Source organism: Trichosurus vulpecula, chromosome 2, assembly GCF_011100635.1.
Source record: "Trichosurus vulpecula isolate mTriVul1 chromosome 2, mTriVul1.pri, whole genome shotgun sequence".
In the NCBI taxonomy this organism is placed as follows: domain Eukaryota; kingdom Metazoa; phylum Chordata; class Mammalia; order Diprotodontia; family Phalangeridae; genus Trichosurus; species Trichosurus vulpecula.
Window position 1 is genome coordinate 219199587 of NC_050574.1, and position 21440 is coordinate 219221026.

At 35.0% G+C, this 21440-nt stretch overlaps 1 protein-coding gene across 3 annotated transcripts in view; it reads right to left on the reverse strand.

Moving 5' to 3' along the window:
- Window positions 1–21440, reverse strand: part of LOC118835676 (sodium channel protein type 9 subunit alpha) — a 101897-nt gene that overhangs the window by 43775 nt on the left and 36682 nt on the right. For all 3 annotated transcript variants that reach the window (XM_036742906.1, XM_036742907.1, XM_036742905.1), the window contains exons 15-17: window positions 20970–21326; window positions 17038–17499; window positions 1346–1466 (exon numbers count right to left, since the gene is read on the reverse strand). In XM_036742906.1, coding sequence (XP_036598801.1) covers window positions 1346–1466; window positions 17038–17499; window positions 20970–21326 — 940 coding nt within the window. The remainder of the gene's footprint in view (window positions 1–1345; window positions 1467–17037; window positions 17500–20969; window positions 21327–21440) is intronic.

The window sequence follows — 21440 nt, forward strand, 5'->3', positions numbered from 1 at the left end:
GCCTCAGTTCCTCATCTGTAACTTGAGCAAACCACTCCCGCGTCTTTGCCCAGAAAACTCCAAATGGAGTCACAGTCAGACACGACTGAAAAACGACCCATAAAGTACTTTTCATACATTCTCTTATTTGAACTTCAGAGCAGCCCTGTGAGGTGCATATTTCATGAATTGCTAACAGATGAGAAAACCAAGGCTCAGACATATTTCCTGACCTTCTCATGATAACAGCTATTACATGTTTGTGGATGTATCTGAATCCACATCTTTCTGACTCAAGTCCTCTCTATTCACTATGCTCCGCCTCCTTGCTCCAAGGCTAGCAGTACCTGCACACGTTGCCTGCTGGATCCAAGTTTGTTAAAGGAAGGATATCAAAGTCCAACAGCACATTTTGAGAAGTGTGAAGCACTCCTTGCAATCACCTGACCACAGTCTTTGTTCTTCTTCACAGACTTGTTAATCGAATTGTAACATCTGAGGGAAGGGGTGAGGCACGTGAATGCTACCTTGGGAGGTAATTTAGTAGTTAAAAGGATTCAGGCTCAGGTATTACCACTGATCCACATTAGCCTTGGGCAGCTAGTGCCACAGTGGATAGACTACTGGGCCTAGAAGCAGGCAGACTCATTTTCCCGAGTTCAAATCTGGCCTCAGATACTCATGTCACTTAACCCTGTTTGCCTCAGTTCCACAACTGTAAAATGAGCTGGAGAAGGAAATAAATGACAAACTACTCCAGTATTTTTGCCAAGAAAAACCACCAAAGAACAACATACTAGCCTTGTCACTGTGAGTTAAGTAAGTTAACATCCCAGAGCCCCATACAACTCTGTAATACCCCAAAGCCAATCTGTAGGGATGAACTCTTTTTAAAAAGCCAAGTCATAGGGAATTTTCCCTCCCCCATAAGAGTGTCCACCTCTCAGCTAATGGGTCTGGTTAATCACAGGTTTCAGATGATTTGGTAAAAAACAACAACCAAAACTCGTCCAATGTTTAATTACTCTTTTCCTGTTCGGGTGAGGCAGAATCATTCTTTTTCATGGAAATCCTTTCCTCCAAGCAACTGTTTCATAAGTAAATGCTGTTAGTCAACAAGTGAGGGGCATGTTGTGTAAGGCTAAGGTGAGTGTGAATGGAAACAGCACCTGGAAAGGTCACTCACTGCACATGCTCTACTGATGTGATTTTAATTAGGATTCCTGTTCATGTTACGACCCAGCCTTCATTCCCAGGAACTAGAATGTTTTGAAACAAAAAAAGTCTCATCCACGACATCATTTTTAAAATGAAGTCTACTAACAATAGCCAAATTACCATGAACAGGTGTCAGTTTCCCTCTTACCATCTGTAAAACAGGCCTCTGGCTCATCGGAATTTTCAGGTTCAGCCACTGCTTCTTCTCCATCCTCAGGGATAGCATTATCAATCGTGCTGCCTTCAGAGGAGCTAGATCGATGTACTCGCTAAAAACAAAACAAAACAAACAAACAAACCCAAAAACCCAGCCACAAAAAAAATAATTTTAGACTTAATTTAACAGAGTGCCTTTAGAATTTCATACTGAGAAGCATGCAACACATTATGCAAAACACAACAATATTGCGGCCATAGAAATGTATAAGCACACATTAAGGTTGAGAAACCTTGCAATGTGTCATTGCTTCATCTTTCTACCCACATCCTGGTGTGGCTTCTATTTTTGTTGATAAACATTGTAAAATAAATATATATTTTAAAAAATAGCAGCACATTTTATTTGTTAAAATTACCTTTATAGAGAAAAATAACTTTCTGATACTAGCACTATACTATTTGCATTATGGCATTGTATTTAAGTCCATTGTCTTACTGTGCTTTATTTTTCATTGCATTTAAAAAAGCAACTAGAAATATTTTAGGACCATCAAGATGGTAAAATCCATAGCATTTCACCAGTTCTCATACTACCTCTATCTCTTTTAACTGAAAACTCAATTAATTTTGATCAGCTGGTGATAAGTGAAGATGTTTTAAATAGTTAAGAATAAAAAAAATCAGAGCAGAAGAAAGCAAGAGAAAATTCCAACAATTTTTAATCCCCCCTTCTTTGATGTAAAGGACATGTATAACAGGATAATATGAAATAGAATTTTTGAAAATAGCATTAAATCAGAATTCAAAAAGCCAATTAAATTTTCTCTTCCAATATCATCTATCTGATCCATAACATTTAAAAGCACTTATACAAAAAATCATTTACACAAAAAGTCAAGACACTAGCTTGTACACTAAGTTGAGTATCACATGTGAACCCTGCACTAAAGATTCAATGAAATCAAACATGATAGACTTACATATAAGAATAATGTACTTAATTTCCTTATGGTCATAAAATTAATTCTAAGACAAAGAGACAGTTTATTTTTTCCATCTCCTATATTATGCCTAAACTTCAAAGAACATTTAAAAACCCACCTTTTTTGTTAGAAATAACATGTATTAGTAAGGATAGAAAAACTTTTAAAATATAATTTTCTAATTTAGACCTTATATAAGGTAGAACAGTAGCTTCTTTTTTGCATATTCATTTGCTCATACATGTATGAACATTTTAAAAGTATCAGCCAATGTGGCACATTAAATAGTCTAGTGAAAATTATAACTAATTTTTAGAGCATCTCAAATCAAGTGTTAACTGTGACTCCCAAACAGAATTAAAAAAACCCTTACATTAGCTGAATCTAATTTGGTATTTAATATTTGCCATAAGATTTCAATTTTTTATTTCTTGATGGCTTTTAGAGTCAGTTGCAAATACTATATTAAATGACAGTAGTTATAAGTGCATGTTTTGGCTAGACTATTACAATCTTGTTATCACACAGAGTATGACATCAGTGAAAACTACACAGATAAAATCCTGTATGAGGGAGGAATGATGTAAGCAGACATAGTCCTCATAAAACTACAATGATCAGAAGAACAGTTGTATGGGTACTTATCATTTTATAATAGGCATTAGAGGCATTATTCCCACTAGGTGGCTGTACTTTGGTTTGGGAGATCAATAATAGGAGTCTAGCATGCTGTAGAAAGCCATAATTTAGAAGCAAATGAAAATCTAGGAATCTAGGAGCTACATGAATGAATATTCAGATATACTCAGAAACTGAGTGGTTTTAGAGAAAATTTTTTTTTCATTTCCCAAAAGATTTGGGGAAGCAAGCAAAAACTAGTCAACAGTTAGTCAACAGTCAGTTATTAAGTGCCTTCTATAAGGCAGGCACTGTGCCAAATGCTGGGGATTTCTTTATAATAATAGAGCAGAATCTAATTTTTGTCTGTATGAGTAACAAAAATAATTTTTGACATATATACACACACACATATCCATATGAATTTTTCTATAGAACCATGACTGTGCAAAGGGACCAATTACTACCCATTCTGTAGTAAAGCAAATTGCCATAGGCATGTGAGACATATGTATGGTGGGACTAACTCATACCTTTCCTAAACCTAAGGCCCTTAGACCCTGAAAGTATGGTGTCAAACAGGTCACAGGGAAGAGTTGGTCACAGCACAAGTGTAAACACATATGTACACACAAAAACATGCAGGTGAATATATGTATATAAATATATATAAATACATATATATAGAGAGAGATACATATAACCATTCATATACATATACCACTAAACCAGAGGTTCTTAACCTGGGGTCAATAAACTTGTGTTTTCAGTATTTTGGTAACTGTATTTCAATATAAATGGTTTCCTTTGTAATACTATGTATTTTATGCATTTAAAAATATAATTCAGGAGTTCATAGGCTTCATGAGGATATCAAAAGAAAAAAATAAAACAAAAAGGTTAAGAATCCCTGATGCTAAACCCTATGCAGTTTAAATAAAGGTGTTTTTTTTTTAACATTTGAGATGTAAGTATATTTTTTTAATGGAAGAATTGCTGAATGCTGGTTAATGAATTTGACTTCAGTAATTTAAAGGCAGTTTTGAGAATTCTTCTTGATCTTCTCATAAATGTCATGAAATATAACATATCCTAAATAAGATAATTCAAGAAGAGAGTAAAATATATTTCTTTTAAGGTAGTGTGCACATTTTAAAAATCTCTTTTTTTGGTCAAGTTTTATTATTTTAATCAATTACAGTAGGAATTCCTTTGACTGAGAGCTGATATCAATCAGGACTATTCATTAGTGCTACTTATTGGAATAAAAACTAAATCTCAAAAACTCAAAATGATTAGTAATGAGAATGTATCATACATAGCACTGATTCTGCTAAAAGGCACCTTTTAAATGGATAATTCTCCTTACTTTTCCAAAATCAACAGTAGATTACTAGCTTCGCCAGATGAGTATCTACTATAGTAATGCTCTAATATATACAGATATATGAACATTTGCAGAAGGAAAAGGAACTGTTTATTCTGCTGTTCCTAATCCTATCTTTTGCTTAGCGGTCACTGTTTTGTTATGCCTATGTTATAAAATACGTTGATGAGGAATAATCAACTTGTTTTTACATAGTAAAGAAGTTAATCCCATACATGACATTAAATGTTCATTCAATATGTGTGCACTGGTCACACTGATATAGTTTGATCACCATAATAACTATGAACGGGGGACGGGAACAAGCATTCATTAAGTACCTATGTGCCAGGCACTGTGTTAAGTGCCTTACAAATGTTATCCCATATGATCTATATCAATTAAGAAAGAAAAGAAGGGTATCTTTTTACATAAAGAAAAACTAAAACATGTAGTAATGAATCTAGGTTCATATCCCAGCTCTAATTAGTATCTTGCATGTTTTCTCATTTTTAAAACTGTGGGATTCAACTATTTAATTGCTAATTTTTTTTTCTATTCCAAATCTATTATCACGTGGTTTGATGATTTAGTAGAAAATGAGAACAAGAATCACCAGGGATAAGAAGGTATCTCAAGGGTCTCAGTAGATATGAATGGAGTAAGTAATCATAGAAATTAAATCACAGATGATGTAAAGGGCCAAAGCAGGAAATGGAAAAAATCATACTAAAATGAAGCCAATTTTCCCCCACAAAAGACTTCTGATGCTTGATTTGGGCATGGGGTTAACCTGGGGTTCTCCAAGACTATGACAGCAGAGGACTACTGACAGGTGGCAGGTTCTATCAAGAGGGAAAAGCCTTTAGTCTGGGCGTGGTGACAGTGTCTGTTATCTGAGGAAGAGTGTAGCTAATTTCAATAAAGCTCATCACTGGAAGGTTGGTCCCCAAGATGATAGTTTTTTAATTATGCTAACCTATTTAAAAAATAAAATATAAAAATAGCCCTCTATGCTATTTAATTTTCTTCACTTAAATTACTTTTAAATCACTTTCCTTCACTTTACCACTTGGTCACTAAGTAAGGCAGAGTGGAAAAGAGTGACGATAATGCAAAGAATTACAGATTGACTTAAGTATTGGTACAAAGTATACAATCCTGGCCAATGGCCAAGTTATCCCTGGAGAAACTAAAACATTTCCATGTTGGCACAGAAGTGATATGTTGCACCAAAACTCAGCTGAATTGACCATGACCAGGGAATAGCTATCCAAGTCACTCTTGTACAATGAATAAAAATGGGAATCAGAAAATAACTCAGTGAAACATGACAGACTGAGACATAGAGGGAAATGACAGTAACCAATAGACTAATCACACAAGAAATATAATGAACCTAGCAAAGGGAAAGTAAAGTCAAAATTCAACTATTTAAATAGCAATCTGAGTTGTAAAATATAGGGAGGGAATCACATGGGTACAAATGGCTAGTGACCAATTTGGCCACGATCTTTGATTGTGAAGCATGGTAAGGATAAACTCTAGTTAAAGACTGTTTTATTTTGCATATTGTTCACAATGTTAGAAATCAGGATAATGTAAAAATGGGCAACTACAGTCACAGAATTTTGGCATTTTCCACCTTAAGCCACTTTTAAGAGATTCCTGTTAAAAAGTTTTATTATCAAACCCACTAGGTCCAATTTTCTGTAAATATGCAGAGATAAACTATATGCTATATAAACTATATGCTAAACTAATGCTATATAAAATATAGCATATAAATGCTATATTTTAAAGAGCTATTCATAAAGAAGTTTTACCAAATTTTCAAATTCTTAACCAGATGACTTTCATAAAAATGTGATTCCTATTTTCTTAAAGTGATTTAGTAAGGTAGTCAAAGGTATTTTGTTAAAATAATATGTATGTTCGAATATAAGTGATTTAAATTCTTTCTTGTCACCTTGACAAAGATGCTTAACTTTGTCAAAGGCTCTATATGCTAAGTTGGCAATGAAAAGGGATCTTTTCACTTGAATTTCTGACAGAAGTACCGGCTTTTGTAGAATCAGCAATGGTTTTTTTTAAAGTTTCAGCCAATTGTAGGTTGTTTTTTATAGTTTAGAAAGAAATTATTTTTGAATGGAATACTGCCTCTAAGTCATTTCAATTTTAGTGCAGATAAATATAATGGAAAACTATATCAGAAGAGGTAGAAGTAAATAGAAAAACCAGAATACACCAATGCGTTTTTTATTATTATTATTAAGTAACACTGTATGAAGCATGTATTTTTATTTGCCCATTATAAATATTTGAGTGAGTTTTGCTTTCATCATTCCACAATGGATTGTAGTGATATAGATGTCACAGCAATGACAGGCTATATTGACGTCATGAACTGGATTATAAAACAAATATTTTCAAGAACACACTTATTTTAAAGAAAAAAGCCATTATATTTCAAATACTCAAAAGTGTCTACTGAGTTTTAAGCTGAATACTCATGTTTTCTTGTCATATTTGTATGTAGCAGCATTGTATAAAGAAATCTATAGCAGCTTTGGCAAATTATATAAACCTAATGTGCCTCAAAAGTTTTAGTAAAGTTTAAAACTTTTTTGAGATATCTTGGGATAGGTCTTAACCTGTAAAAAGAGTAAACACATGAGACTTATAAGTATCTGAGAAACTAAGAAGAAAGGAGTGATCTAAGTCACTTTTTATTATGACCATTCAAATTACAACTAGGACTGTAACTCACAGGCTGTCTTAACATGAAAATACATTAGGTTTCTATAAAGTTGCAGTAATAATTAAATGAAGTAAACAGTTTTATCTAAGGCATCATGTTAATTTTCACTGTACTTGATAATTTATTGAGAAACACAATAAAGTTATACTTTAAATTGTTATTTTTTCCACTGATTAAAATGGGGCATTTTAAATAGATTTATTGCATTTTACTCAACGGTGAAATACTACACGAATCCTTGGTTTCCTTCATAAAGGGAATCTAGAGGAAAGTGAAGGCCTTCATTCAGATATTATAATCCCCCACCAGTGGCTCACTTTGACCTGGGGCAAATGGCATACATAGCTTGTTGCTACAGTTTTCTTTTCTGAGAAGGTTAGCTGTGATGCTGGTTTCAGATTCAGAAGATTTAAATCACAGAATTTCAGAGTTGTAAAGTATTCAGTGGTTATCTAATCCATTTTAAAGGAATTCCCTACTATACAACATGGCTGACAAATGGTCAATTGGGCCTTTACTTAAGTACCTCTGAGGTGGCAGAATCCATTGTCTCTGAAGGCTGACCATTCTTGCTTCTGGGTAGCTCTTAGGAAGTTTTTCTTCCCTCCTGATACCAAGTCTAAATTTAATTTTTTTTTGTAACTTCTACCCAGTTCCTTCTCTGACACATCTTAATTACACAGTCCTGGGCAAGTTCCTTATACTAGATGAGCCTCAGTATTCTCATCTGAAAAATGGTGATAACATTGGTAAAAGTTTGTTATGAGAGAAGTAATTTATAAGCACTTAAAGTGCTATATAAAGATGAGTTATTCTTTTTACTGAAAATATCTGGCTGTATCCAGGAAGCCAGGTATGTTCTAGATTCAACTAAAATTTCCTAAAATTATTTCACTTTTTAGCCAGTCTGTGCTGGAATTTAAACTACATTTTTTTTGGATAGCTGTATCAGAATTAAAATACCAACTATGTGAATCCTCTATATCTAAAATGAAAGTTATAACACTTTCTGGTTGAAAATTTTTTAAAAACTGAACTCGATTTTTTTTTCTCCCAAAGATGTGTTGCTTTGGAAACAAAATGTCAACGAATATCAATTGGAAAAGTGATGTGATAACATAAATAGTCCATTCAAAAATGGGAAAAAAGGTTTAATTGGCCGAAGTCTTCAAGTTCAATGATGTTTTAATGGCTTTGGTTACACCTATTTTCTCACTTTTATAATCCAAATGATAAAAACCGATTGAACATGCAGTTGAGGATGCCAAAGTATTACACAGATGTATCAGAAAACTGTCAGCAAGAGAATCATGAAAAAATGATGCACTGCCCCAAGAACATGCTGTGATAAGAGCCTCAATCCAGGTTATGGAATTTTACTTTATTGCAATGGACTTGGCAGGAAATATATTCAGCTTATTGGCATGCAAGACAAGAGACACTGAAAAAAATATCATATATGTATGATTTTTTTTTTTTAGGTAACCTGTGCAAAAGTTGTCACATTTGTCTCTGCCTGGTTTAAAACCACAGAACTGCTTCCTTGATTTATCCACCTTGCTTTTTACCCCTGTGAGAAGTAAGAATGTAAGGTAACGAAGGTTACACATGTGGTCGTATTAGCTTCAGCTTCTAGAATCAGAGTAGTTATTTCAGCATGACTGAAAAATAAAGAAGATAATGTATCTGGATATTATGATTATTTATGCACCTGAAACATATGATAATGCTGCTTATTATACGCTTGAAGAAAACTCAGAAAGTCATTTGAAACCCACTCAACATGAAGAGACACTCAACATACTGTTAAAAGATAATTCACATAAGAAAAAAAGAAGTAGGCTTAGAAACCATATAATATCATCACTTGGTAATATAAGTACCTTATGAACATAGGTATAACATTTTTCGAGTGTTGCTTTAGAAGCAATACTTTATAACCTTCAAGGCAGCTAGGTGGTACATACACAGACTGCTGGACTTGGAGTCAGGAAGACCTGAGTTCAAATCCAGCCCCAGATACTTACTAGCTCTGTGACTTTGAAAAAGTCACTAAACCTTTCTGTGCCTTAGTTTCCCCAACTGTTAAATGAGGCATTGTAATAGAACAGGATTGCTGAGAAGATAAATAAGGTTGTATTTGTTAAGCACTTATTTATCAGGAAGGCAAGTGTCACAATATCGATGGTGACCATGAATATACCTGTATAGTTCCATACTGCAGAATATAAGAGACTCTCCATAGAGAAAGCAGAAGTAAAACATTTATTCAGACACCAGAGGATCAAATCCCCAAACCAATAACTCCAAGTCAACATAGCAGCAATTATATCCCCAAACCAGTAAGCCCACTTTATCATAACAGCAAGGAACTTAAAACACAATATCACAGCAGTGAGTCAAGCCATCCCAAAACCTTCCCCTTTGTTAGGGCCTTACCATAAATACTCACTCACAAATACTAGCTGTCTGCTTGCCTGTGTCCTCTCCTCCTGCAGTTCTGAGAGAGAGCTTAACAGCTACCCTCAGAGTATATATACCCTTTTTAGGGGTCAAGGGCTTTACAACCTTCCTGACCTAATTAGCAAAAGGGTGTGGGCCTTCCTACAAACAAGCCTCTCCTAATCAAGCTTCCCTTAACTAGCTCCACCTGAGAACTTACTAGGATTAATGGGCAGGGAAGATCATTAATCACATTAACACCACGACTTAGCACAATGCCTGACACCTAGCCAGTGCTATATAATAAATACTTGTATCATTCCTCTCCTTTCCTCCCCAGGACTCTCTCCTATTCAACCCAATGAGGATGTTTAATAATGGAGGCAGAAAATTTTCCATTTCTGTGGTACCTGAACAAACATTTGATCATAATTTAAAAAAGTCACAAATAACTAGCATCAGATGAGTGGAAATCAGTTATCCAAGTCAAAATCTATAGAGCATCCTTTTTCCTATAAGAAGCTTTCTCTGTTCCACAGAGAAGGTTCTCATACCACTGATTGAGCCTGCACTGACTACAGAATCTACTGGCCAAACATGAACTAGCTAATAACCCTGAGATCAAAATATTTACACTAAATTCTAAGAATATTTAAAGAAGCAACAGAAATATGGAACCAAATAGTAAGGTTCCATATTTACTTTTCTTCTCAAAGAGAATACACTAAAATGAAATATATTTTTCCATGGTAAACAAGCATAATGAAATACAGACACACAAAACAAATATATAGAGTTAATTATTATTTCAAATATTTAAGATTGTGGATGAAATAATATTCAGAGCTTTACTTTCCTCAGCATATGCTCTTATCTGTTTCACAGAATCTTTGAGTTAAAATCAACCACAGAGATCATCTATTCCAAATTGTACCTAATTAGCTAAGAACGCATTGTATAACATGTCTCCATTCTTCTTTACCCCTATCCAAATTAGCTAACACTAGACTGAGGACCTCCCAAGTCATCCAATCCACTTTTGTGTGGTACTACTTGTGAGGAAGTTTCCGAAGCCATTATTTGCCTCTCTGAAACATTAACCTACTGATCCTACTTCTGCTTTTCTGCCCTTAAGATATTTGGATATAGTTATCAGTCCTCGCCCACCACCTCTAAGTTTTTACTTTTCTGTGGTTCAGTGGATAGAGTGCTGGGGTCTGGAGTCAGGAAGACTCATCTTCCTGAGTTCAAATCTGGCCTAAGACACTTACGAGCTGTGTAACTCCAGGCAAGTCAACTTAACCCTGTTTGCCTCAGTTTTCTCATCTATAAAATGAGTTGGAGAAGGAAATGGCAAACCACTCCAGTATCTTTGCCAAGAAAACCCCAAATGGGGTCATGAAGAGCCAGACATGACTGAAACAACTGAACAACAAGGATAAAAGTACCCTCAGTTCCTTCAACTAATCCCTATATGATGCAATTTTCATTTCCCTGGCCATGTTCCTTCCTAGTAAAGTGGAACTTCCTTAATTGCAAGGATATCATTTTTCACCACTGTATTACCGGTAGATAGTACAGTATCTTGAACATGGTAAGGGCTTAACGAATGTTTGTTCAATTGAAACTAGTTCCCCGGGCATACAGGCAAGAAGTAAGATCACAATGATGGTCACTTTGGGACAATAAGTCACTGAGTGGAATATAGCTAGGATATGGTATTTACTGCTAAAAGGAGGCATTATCAATAAATTTTATATTCATCATAATTATTAATGAAATAAACTTTTTTTCTCTTGAGTTTTTGTTTAATCTTAAGCCAGGTTCATATTTTCCAAAATGACTGCTAACACCATGCCAAATCTTTAAATTATGGGTATCTCTATTTTTTTAAATCTTTTTCATATACATTAGTTGTGAATAATCAGCCAGAGTAATTATCCTTTGAATCAGAAGAGTAGAAAAGATGATTGGAAGAGAAATAATCAATATATACTAGTATATTTCATGAGCTCTTAAGAAAACCAAAATCATTACAAACAGTACAGCTTGAAGACAAATCTGAAAGACAAATATGGGCACTGTTGGAGAGTCACTGCAGTCTTAAGAATTCATACAGAGTGAGCAAACTCTCTGGAGACATTAATGTAGAGTTTACAAAGGGGAAAAGATGACATTATACTTTTAACATAAAACACAAACAATGGTCCTCAGGGATCAATAACCCATACAGTTGGGAAGAGCTGGTTCAGATATATTACCACTAAGCAACTAATAATTACCCTTAGAAGGTGATTTCTCAGTGATTTGGTATCAACTTTGGGGAAGGTTCTAGTGGTATCCAATAGATGCCTGGCATATGCTCATATAAATTTAACATTTATTGCTGAATTAGATGAAGTAATTGAATGTATTTATGATGTTGTCAGATGTCCTTGTTTAGTCAATCAAAAAGTATTTATTAAGTTCTTACTATACTCAAGGAATGGTGTTAAGCACTATTTAGAGATGAGATATAGTTATTTACGTCTCATAGAAAAGGAATCATTCGATGACAAAATTTCCATAAAGTTAAATATGGAAGCATATTTATGGGTAAAAAGTAAAAGCTAGTGATGGAAGATGAAGAATTATTCTCTAGATATTTCAAAGGTTTGGAAATTAAAACACACCAAACATACTAAATAAGGCAGCAATGTAGTATTCTTGTAAAAAATATATATGCATATCATATTTATATATATGTAGTGTTAGGTTATATTAATAGGAATCTGAAGTGCAAAAAGTAACAAATTATTCTCCTTAGAGATAATTATTTTTTACTAGTTACCAAAATTTAAAAAAGGAGCAAGAATCTCTGTTCCAGGGATCTTAAAAACAGGAATAAAATTATTATCTATATTAAACAGATTAGAAACTTACAGGGGTCAAGAACAGAATATTTAGTAGTATACATTCCAATGCTATGATGTTATTAATTACTTCCAGAGAATGATAAATAGAATATTATAGACAATAATAAAAATAAGCTTGGTAAATATTATTATTTTTCAAACTAAAAACAAATGAAACCAAAAAAAAATCCCCTTGGAATAGTTTTGGAATTTTTCAGAAATAATTAGGAATTGTGTACTTTTCTTGATCTTAAATTACATGTGGGTTTTGGCACACAATTACATCCATTTTGGCTTGATATAGTAATTACAGACATCAAAAACATTGAAATGATGCTAAACTAAATTTTCGTGCTGGAAGAGATCTTCATACACTTTGTCATCTTACTTTCTAATCCATTGCTAACTCTAGCCAGCTCACTTTTCAAAGAATAAATAGGTCAAAAGGGAATCGTCTTCCCATCCTGAAAAGATCCTTTCTCCCTAGCTTTTAAAATGAGTTCAGTAGAATAGTAGAATAAACGATGAGTCATTTAAAATTTACCATGCTTAAAGGATAAAAACCAACACTCTGGGCTAAATTCTAAAATTCTAAATTGCAGGTCCAACCATGTCATCTTCTTCAAATCAACTCCAGTGGCTCCCTGTTGCCTCCAACCAAATATAACATCTTGTTTGGTTTTCAAAGTCCTTCATAGCCTCATTTCCCCCCATTCTACCTTTCCAGTCTTCTTACACCTTACTCCCCACCCTATACTCTTCAGTCTAGTCACAATGACCTCCAGGCTATTCCTTGAACAAGAAACTCTGTCTCTTGGCTCCAGCCACTGTCTCTGGCTGTCTTCTATGCCAGGAATATTCTCACTCCTCATCTCTGCCTCCTGGCTTCCCCGACCTCCTTTCAATCCCAGCTGAAATCCCATCCTCTACAGGAAGCCTTTCCTAACCCTTATTAATTCTAGTGCCTTTCCTTTGTTAATAATTTCCTGTTTTTTTTTCTGTATAAAGCTTGTTTGTTTGCATACATATGCATTTGTTTGTTGTGTGAGCTCCTTGATGTAGGAGACCTTAATCCTCTTTTTATAGCCCTGGCACTTAGCATAGTGCCTGGCACATAGTAGGCACTCAATAAATGTTTAGTGACTGACTGCCTAGAAAAGTGGCTGAAAAATAATCACATCAGAAAACTCAGAGTGAAGACCTTAATATTATTTTAAGAAATAATCATATTAAAAACAAAAGGCTCTGATTTTGATATTATAGCACTGTATACTTCACTAAAAGTATAACTTAGGTGTGACACTTTCAGCATATCGTTTACTATGTAATGTTTTGTATTCTGTGTTTTAGAAGGAATCATCATTTTGAAGATTTTAAACTTAGACAAAAGAAGTGTTTAAATGATTAGTTATTATCATGACAATAATTATAGATAGCATTTATATATTATCTCATTTGATTGCTGAGGTAACTTTATTAAGGAAGCAGGTGGCTCTGTAGATAGTACACTGAGCCTGGAGCCAGGAAGACCTGAGTTCAAATGTGACCTCACATATTTACTTGTATGACCCTGGTTAAGTCACTTAACCACTGCCTGCCTCAGTTTCCTTGATTGTAAAATAGAATATTTGTAAATTGCTTTGCAGCCTTTAAAGCACTAAAATGCAAGGTTTTGTTATTATTCTTATTCTTATATATAATCCCAAGAATAAGGTTAAAATGCTTTTAGTAAGACAGTTTGATGTGTCTTTTAAATAGAGGAGAAAGTAATCTATTATTGGGTGAATGGCAAGGGTATATGTCTTTGTTTCAGAAATAAATTAGAATTTTGTACATTACATGAAAGGATCTTATATTTCTAAGAACTCTTGGTCATCCTGATGACATAGTGAATCACTGTGATGAGTGAAAAACTGGATTTTCTCAGTAGGTTTAATTTAGCATGTCATGACTGTTGTGCTGTGGCAATAACATTCTGACTTAGGCCTAGAGGTGGGCACTCTGGGATCTAATAGGTGGTTCCATCGCTGTGTTCTGAATAGTTGTAACAGTGGCTATACTCTAGTGGTTAAACCACAGATGACAGCATATGCTTTCTAGTTGCAGGAGACATAAATTGTGTCTACATTAGGTCAGTAGCCTTGCATCAAGCACAGACACTGGCGTCTGCAGAATTAAACCAGATTGATTCAGAATGGCAGTACAGCTAAACATTCTGCTTCAATTTAACTGCAATAATATTGGAAGAAGGTTGCTAGCCAAAACAGTTCATTAGCACAGAATGAAGAACCTAATTACAGTTCATACAAGTATATTTCACTGTTTTCTCTACGTAGATCAGCTAAACCAGTAATCAACAAACAAACCTGCCTGGTTGTCAACTGTCAATGGACCAGGGCTGAACTATTCCACAAAGCAAGTTAGGCAAATTCCTACATCTCCAGGTTCTGGCAGTTTCTGGGAAGGCCAGGATAGTGTTACTCCTCCCCTCTCTCAAATACATAGGGGAAATTTCCAAGTAATAACTAGCGTTTATTGGTACTTTAAGGCAGGGCTGTCCAACCTTATGTTTTTATTGAAACAACAGACAATATATTTTGATTTGCCATTTAGTGAGAACTCTGCAGTAGCTCCCCTTCGTTTACTAAAAGCATTTATGTAAATTTCTATGCTTGTAGGCGGGCTGCATAAATCGCACTGTGTCCGCAGGCCTCATTTTGGACAACCCTGCTTTAAGATCTGCAAAACACTTTACAAATATTAAATCTTTTTATCCTCATAATAATTTTGGGAGACAGGTAGATTAGTATCCCCAATTTACAGATAAGGAAACTGAGTCTCAGAAAGATTAAATGGCTTGCCCAAGGTCAAAGAGCTAATAAGTATCTGAGACAGAATTTGAACTCAGGTCTTCCTGATCACAGGTTCAGCGCTTGATCTGCCATACCATATAACTACTTATTTATATACCCTTAGTGCTTAAAAATGAAAATTACAACTTAGACCAAAGAAATCTTCCAGCCCAATGGATCTTAAAAAGAATCAGTTATGGGCCCATCAACAAAAGGGACAACAACAAAAACAACCAGATATAGGGAAAATATTTTTCCCTTTCTTTAAGAGCATTCCAGAAGGGTTTTGGACTGCTTCACTGGTAAGGCTTCTTTGAGAGGCATGTGACTACTCCTATTTAAACAAACAAAAAAAATAACTTACAAGCTGCGTGTTTAATAGCATCTAAAATTTCACCACATGTTCAGCTCTTGAAGTCTGTTTCACTCAAGCAGCAACACAAGGCAGTTAGTACAATCCAGCCACAGAATCAGTCATGTGTCAAGAAGGCACATTTTAAGAACTGCTCCAGGGAGGAAATAAGTATTTCTGTAAAACTGCATTTTTAATCCTTGCAGGAAAAAAGACATTCGTTATTCTTGAATATGTGATAATATCCTGATGTCTTTTCTACATAGAGTTACCAAACTGAAAAAAATCAAACAAGGATGCTTTTGATTCCTTTCTTTCCATTTCAATTCTATATCCTTTTTGAATAGGTGAGTTATAAGAGGGTAGCAAAAGATCTCTCAGAAATGAGGACTAATAGGCAACATGGTGCAGTGGAAAGTATGCTATAATTGGAGTCAGGAAAGATGTTAAGTCCAGATACTTCCCCTGACATGTACTAGCTAAGTGACAATTCATATCATTTAATCTGAGTCTCAGTTTCTTAATTTATATGTAATTAGTATGTAACATATAAAGGCTGAATAATCATAAAGCAGGGTTGAGGAATTTGTGGTCTCAAGGCCACATGTGATCCTCTAGGTCCTTAAGTGAGGCCAATGTATCCTTGAGGCCGCAGTTTCTCCACCCCTTCCATAAAGCCATATAAATAATGGCTATTACTATTAGTTTGAATTTTAAAAAATTCTATGAATTATTCTCTCACTTAAATAAATCTATCATAACTTCCAATGAAATTAAATCATCATACTATGTGAAAAATAGTTTTACTTTAATAGGTTCTCCCCTTCCTAGAATTCCTTTTTATCTCTCTTCTACTGATTCAGTTCCCACCCATCCTTCAAGGCCCATCTCAAGTTTTAGCTCTTTCATGAAACCTTTCCTGAGGTCCTCGCTTAGCTCCTTGTCCTCTGAACTCTCACAGCATTTGTCCATCACGATTCAACATTTCATTAAAAGTAATTTTTGAGATTTTTTTCACATGTCAGTCTTTTATCCTTAACTAAACTTTAAACTCATGAGGCCATCTCTTACCTTCTGTGAATCCTACCGAGTACATATTCAATTCTACCCGATGATTTGAAAAGTCTCCTATCACATGACTTAAGGCAACAGAAATAATCTTCTTAAATAGAACTTGAAAGTAAAATAATTATTTTTTTCCTACAAGGACAAATTTAAAGATATTTTCTGTGCTAATCAACTGGATTTGTTATATAATTTATGAGATGTGAAATTCATTTTCTCATACTAATTAGTGAAGCAGATTTGTTAGGAAATTACTGACGGAAGACAAATATAAAGACAAAAACTTTATGAATGAGTATCCAGTCTTACTATCTCATAACATCAAAAATATGCATAAAATAATCTTACCTCCTTGCTGCCCTCAACATCTGACTCGCTGCTAAATTCTTCAGTATTTACATTTTCAAAATCAGACTCTCCAAGGGCAATTGGTACTGTGACTGTGAGGCTAGGATTGTGAATGATAGATTGATAGTCACTCTCATCCATCATGTATCTTTCCATGCTGCTCCCATCTCTATCGGTGTGGAAGTATTGATCTTTGCTCATTTCAGCAACGGTACGGTTGGGTGCGTAATTTTCCTTTTTAATGTTTTGATCATCCACTCTTCTGATCTCATTTGAAATCTTTGGCTTCTTAATGAATGCTTTTTGAATGAATTCCCGCATGTTCTTTTTCACATAATTTATTCCCTTTTTGATCCTCACCACTGCGAGCTGAAGATTGTTTGTGTCAGTATCCTCTTCAATTGCTGTAAGATTATCTGAACTAAATGAGCTCAGTAACAAAGCCAGAAAAAGGTTCAACACCTATAAATAGGGAAGGAAAAAGTGCAAGGGTACCTTTTATTTTCTGAAGGGACATCAGTATGCACACATAATACATATACATGTAAATGCATGTGTGTATACACATATATACATATACACACATAAATGTGTATATATTTAAAGCCAGTTCTCTTTTTTATCTGTAGATAAAAAATCAGATCTGCCACAAAAAACTTTTCCTTGTTTACATACTGGACAAACATCAGTTCTCACTGTCGATGGGACTAGGTCTTAAGTCAGTCTCTTGATGGGCTATCCCCTGTGTCCAAAAGGAGATGGAATTATTCACACCCATAAAGAAAGACTGTTAATATGTCACTACTAAGAGTATCTCTGGGTGTTGTATATAGCAGGAGGCCAGGAATCTCTGTTGCCAAAAGCAACCTTTTTTAAAGATTTTGAAAAGGAGGTGAGAACAGGGAAAATCTTACAGAATGATTCCTGGTACATACATAAGTATCTGGAAGCTCTGTGCGGTTTTTTTCTCTCTTTTAGCAATGAGAATGGATTATTTATTTGAAAATGTATGGTGTTTTTTTCCAAGGAGAAATGTTAATGAGTAATGAGAAAGATGGACTACCATTTTTGTTTTGTGACATATCAACTAAATTTTAAAATGTAGTGTTATCTATGACTTGCTTCATTTTAATTATTTCATTAAATATTTCCCAATCACATTTTAATCTGGGTCTGGTTGCACTAGTGAGTTGCTGGCTCCACATCTGTGCATTTTGACACCACTCAACTCCATGATTCCTAAAGGCTCCTTTTGAAGTTTCAATACCTGCAGCCTTACTTGTTTCTGAATAAGTTATATATCTTGTCAGTAATGCTTCTTATTTTCTCCTATTATCACCACGATCACCATCTAATGATTATTGGATGTCCTTGTATCATATTAGATAATACCAATGTGAGAGACACCAAAGGAAAAGGTAATGGGAAGAAAAGATGGTTACAGACTATAAAACAAATTCTAATAGTTATAGTCTAAAATTTGAAATTAGTAGACTGCCAATGAATGGAGTATTAAAAAAACACCTTATTTTGTTTTATCAACGAAGGAAATCAGTGATACGGAAGATGGAAAACTGTACTTGATGGAAAGAATTCAGTTTTGTCCTATTACAGCTACTGCCTGTATGACCTTGGTGAAATCATTTCACCTCTCTGAAACTCAGTTTCTTGATATACAAAATGGAGATACTAACATCTTAACGGTCTGGATGTAGAGGGCTGGACTAGATGGCTTCAGGAACTCTAAGACTGAGCTAATATGATTCTGTGCCAACCTTTGCACAAAGAAAATTGTGCAAGTCAATCCACATCTACATAAAGATAATAATCCAGGACAGAAAATTGACCTGTAGATAAAACTAAATGTGGAATGCTTTCTCTCCCTTACTTTGTCCGAAGGGGATAGTGTTTAGAAAACAATCAAACAGAAAATGCATTTGTTATTAACATTTCAATATGATCAAGGCATGTAAAAATAAGTGGCACACAAGCCTAGTTCTCAAAATCACTTACCAAATATTTCTCAGAAGGATGATTAACTTAATTCCCATTAGGGCACAACAATAATTGCTGGAAAGGTATTTGTTAATGACAAAACCCTAACACCAGTAAGTGCTTCACACATCAGCTGGAGGTAGACACATATATATCAAAGCTCTGTCTATCTTCAAGTCGTCTCCTTGCAGTACCACTATTATAACAAATGAGGTTCTGCCATGTTTAATTTTTCAGGAAGGGGCAGGGAATAGGTAATATCAAAATAGGTACTTTCAACACTAAAATTCCATGTGGCTCAGCTGGGCAACCTGATTATCTGATGAGGGGGCTGAAGGCAAGCTGAGACAATTGAGTTGATTCCACATGACACCATCAAACTAGGAGGATAGGAATTCATGGTAGAGGGGAATCTAGTCCCAGGTCTTCATGGGAATTAGCTTCAAATGTCTCAACAGGAAGTAGAAGAGAAGGGAGAGGAAGGGCTTGAAGAAGCAACATGCAAGCATAAATGCCTGCAAAAAGAAAGATGATGCAGTCTAACCATTCAGGTTTGCACAGAAGTACTGATAAGCCTGAGAGCAGGTAGGTGGTACAGTAGGTAGGGTGTTAGTCCTGGAGTCAGGAAGACTCATCTTCCTGAGTTCAAATCTGGCCTCAGACACTTATTAGCTGTGTGACCCTGAGCATGCCATTTAACTCTCTTTGCCTCAGTTTCTTCACCTGTAAAATGAGGTGGAGAAGGAAATGGCAAACTATTCCAGTATCTTTGCCAAGAAAATCCCAAATGGGGTCATGGAGAATTGGACACAACTGAACAACAACAACTGATAAGCCTAAATAACATCCTTTGCCTTTAACAGCCATTTTCATTTTTTACAACAATGACAGAATTTCACCAATGAGAAGTAAATGCTACAGGCATTATTCATAGGATGCCACCATTTTTAACTAGATAAAGTGATAGTGTTGTCTTAGGATGCTATAGTGGAAAGACTAATGGAACTTTGGGTCAAAGGAGTCATACCTAGGTTGCACTGAATCTCAGCCCTGACACGTAGTAGTTATGGATTTTGAGAAATTCACTTGACCACTTGACCTGAGTCCTAGCTTCTTCATGAGTGAAATGACTATTTCTCTCTTGTATTAATAACTAACTTTTTAATCAGGGCCAAAGTTTTTTCCCCTTTTCTACTTCTTCATCCAAGAACCAACCAGTGTGGTAAATCTTGCTCAAAGTCTTACCCAGGCATCTAACCAAACAGTAAAATAAATTCTAAGTTTAGTCTAATGGGAGGATTCCTGCTCATTGTGTTTACTCAGACAGGTCTTGGAAAATATAGATTCTCCCTTTTGTCAGATAGGTGATATGGAAATTGTGAGGTCTCTTTGACCAAGACTTGGGTGAAGTCATATATCCTAAGACCCACACTTTAATATAGGCCATCTTCCATTATAATATCCATTCTCTCGTTAATTGTTAACCAATCAGAATTGATTGCCACCCCCAGGAACCCCTGCTCTTCCAAGAGCATATAAACTCTAAGCCCACCACCATGAGGGGTTTTTGGCATTAGAAAGTACTACTGACCTCTTTTTTAATTAATACACATACTAGTCTTTTTAGTAAAACGATTAAAATTACCCAGAAACTATGTCTCTTGAATTTTTTATACGCCACATTCATCAGCAACTTGGGGAGAATACTTACATTATGTAGATAACAGAATAGTTGTAATAAAAATGCTTTGTAAATTCTACTGTCGTACAAATATTCCTTATTACTATTACAAACAAGAACAATTAACATACCTATAGTTAACCTAGCTTAAAGACTGTTGAATACTAAGAACTCAGCATCATAAAAAAATAACAGCACACCATGGAATTTTATGGGAGTTTTCTGAATGAATGTTTGAAGTCTTCTGATTACGTACCACTAGGTTTCCAATCACCATGACCATCATGTAAACAATGAGGCACATAGATTGACCTGCAACCTCCATACAGTCCCACATGGTCTCTATCCATTCTCCACACAGCACCCGGAATACAATTAGGAAGGAGTGAAAAAAGTCATTCATGTGCCAGCGTGGAAGTGTACATTCGCTGGAGATCTTGCAGACACATTCTTTGTAGCTCTTGCCAAAGAGCTGCATGCCAACCACAGCAAAAATGAAGACAATGATAGCCAACACCAGGGTCAGGTTTCCCAGAGCGCCTACTGAGTTACCAATAATTTTTATCAGCATATTCAATGTTGGCCAAGATTTTGCCAACTTGAAAACTCGTAGCTAAAAAATAAGCAAACAAAGCACCATCCACATTAATTAAGATAAAGATTTTTCTTTTTAAAGTCCTCAGTATTATAGTCAGTACAAGTTCAGAAATCAAAGTCAGCACATGTA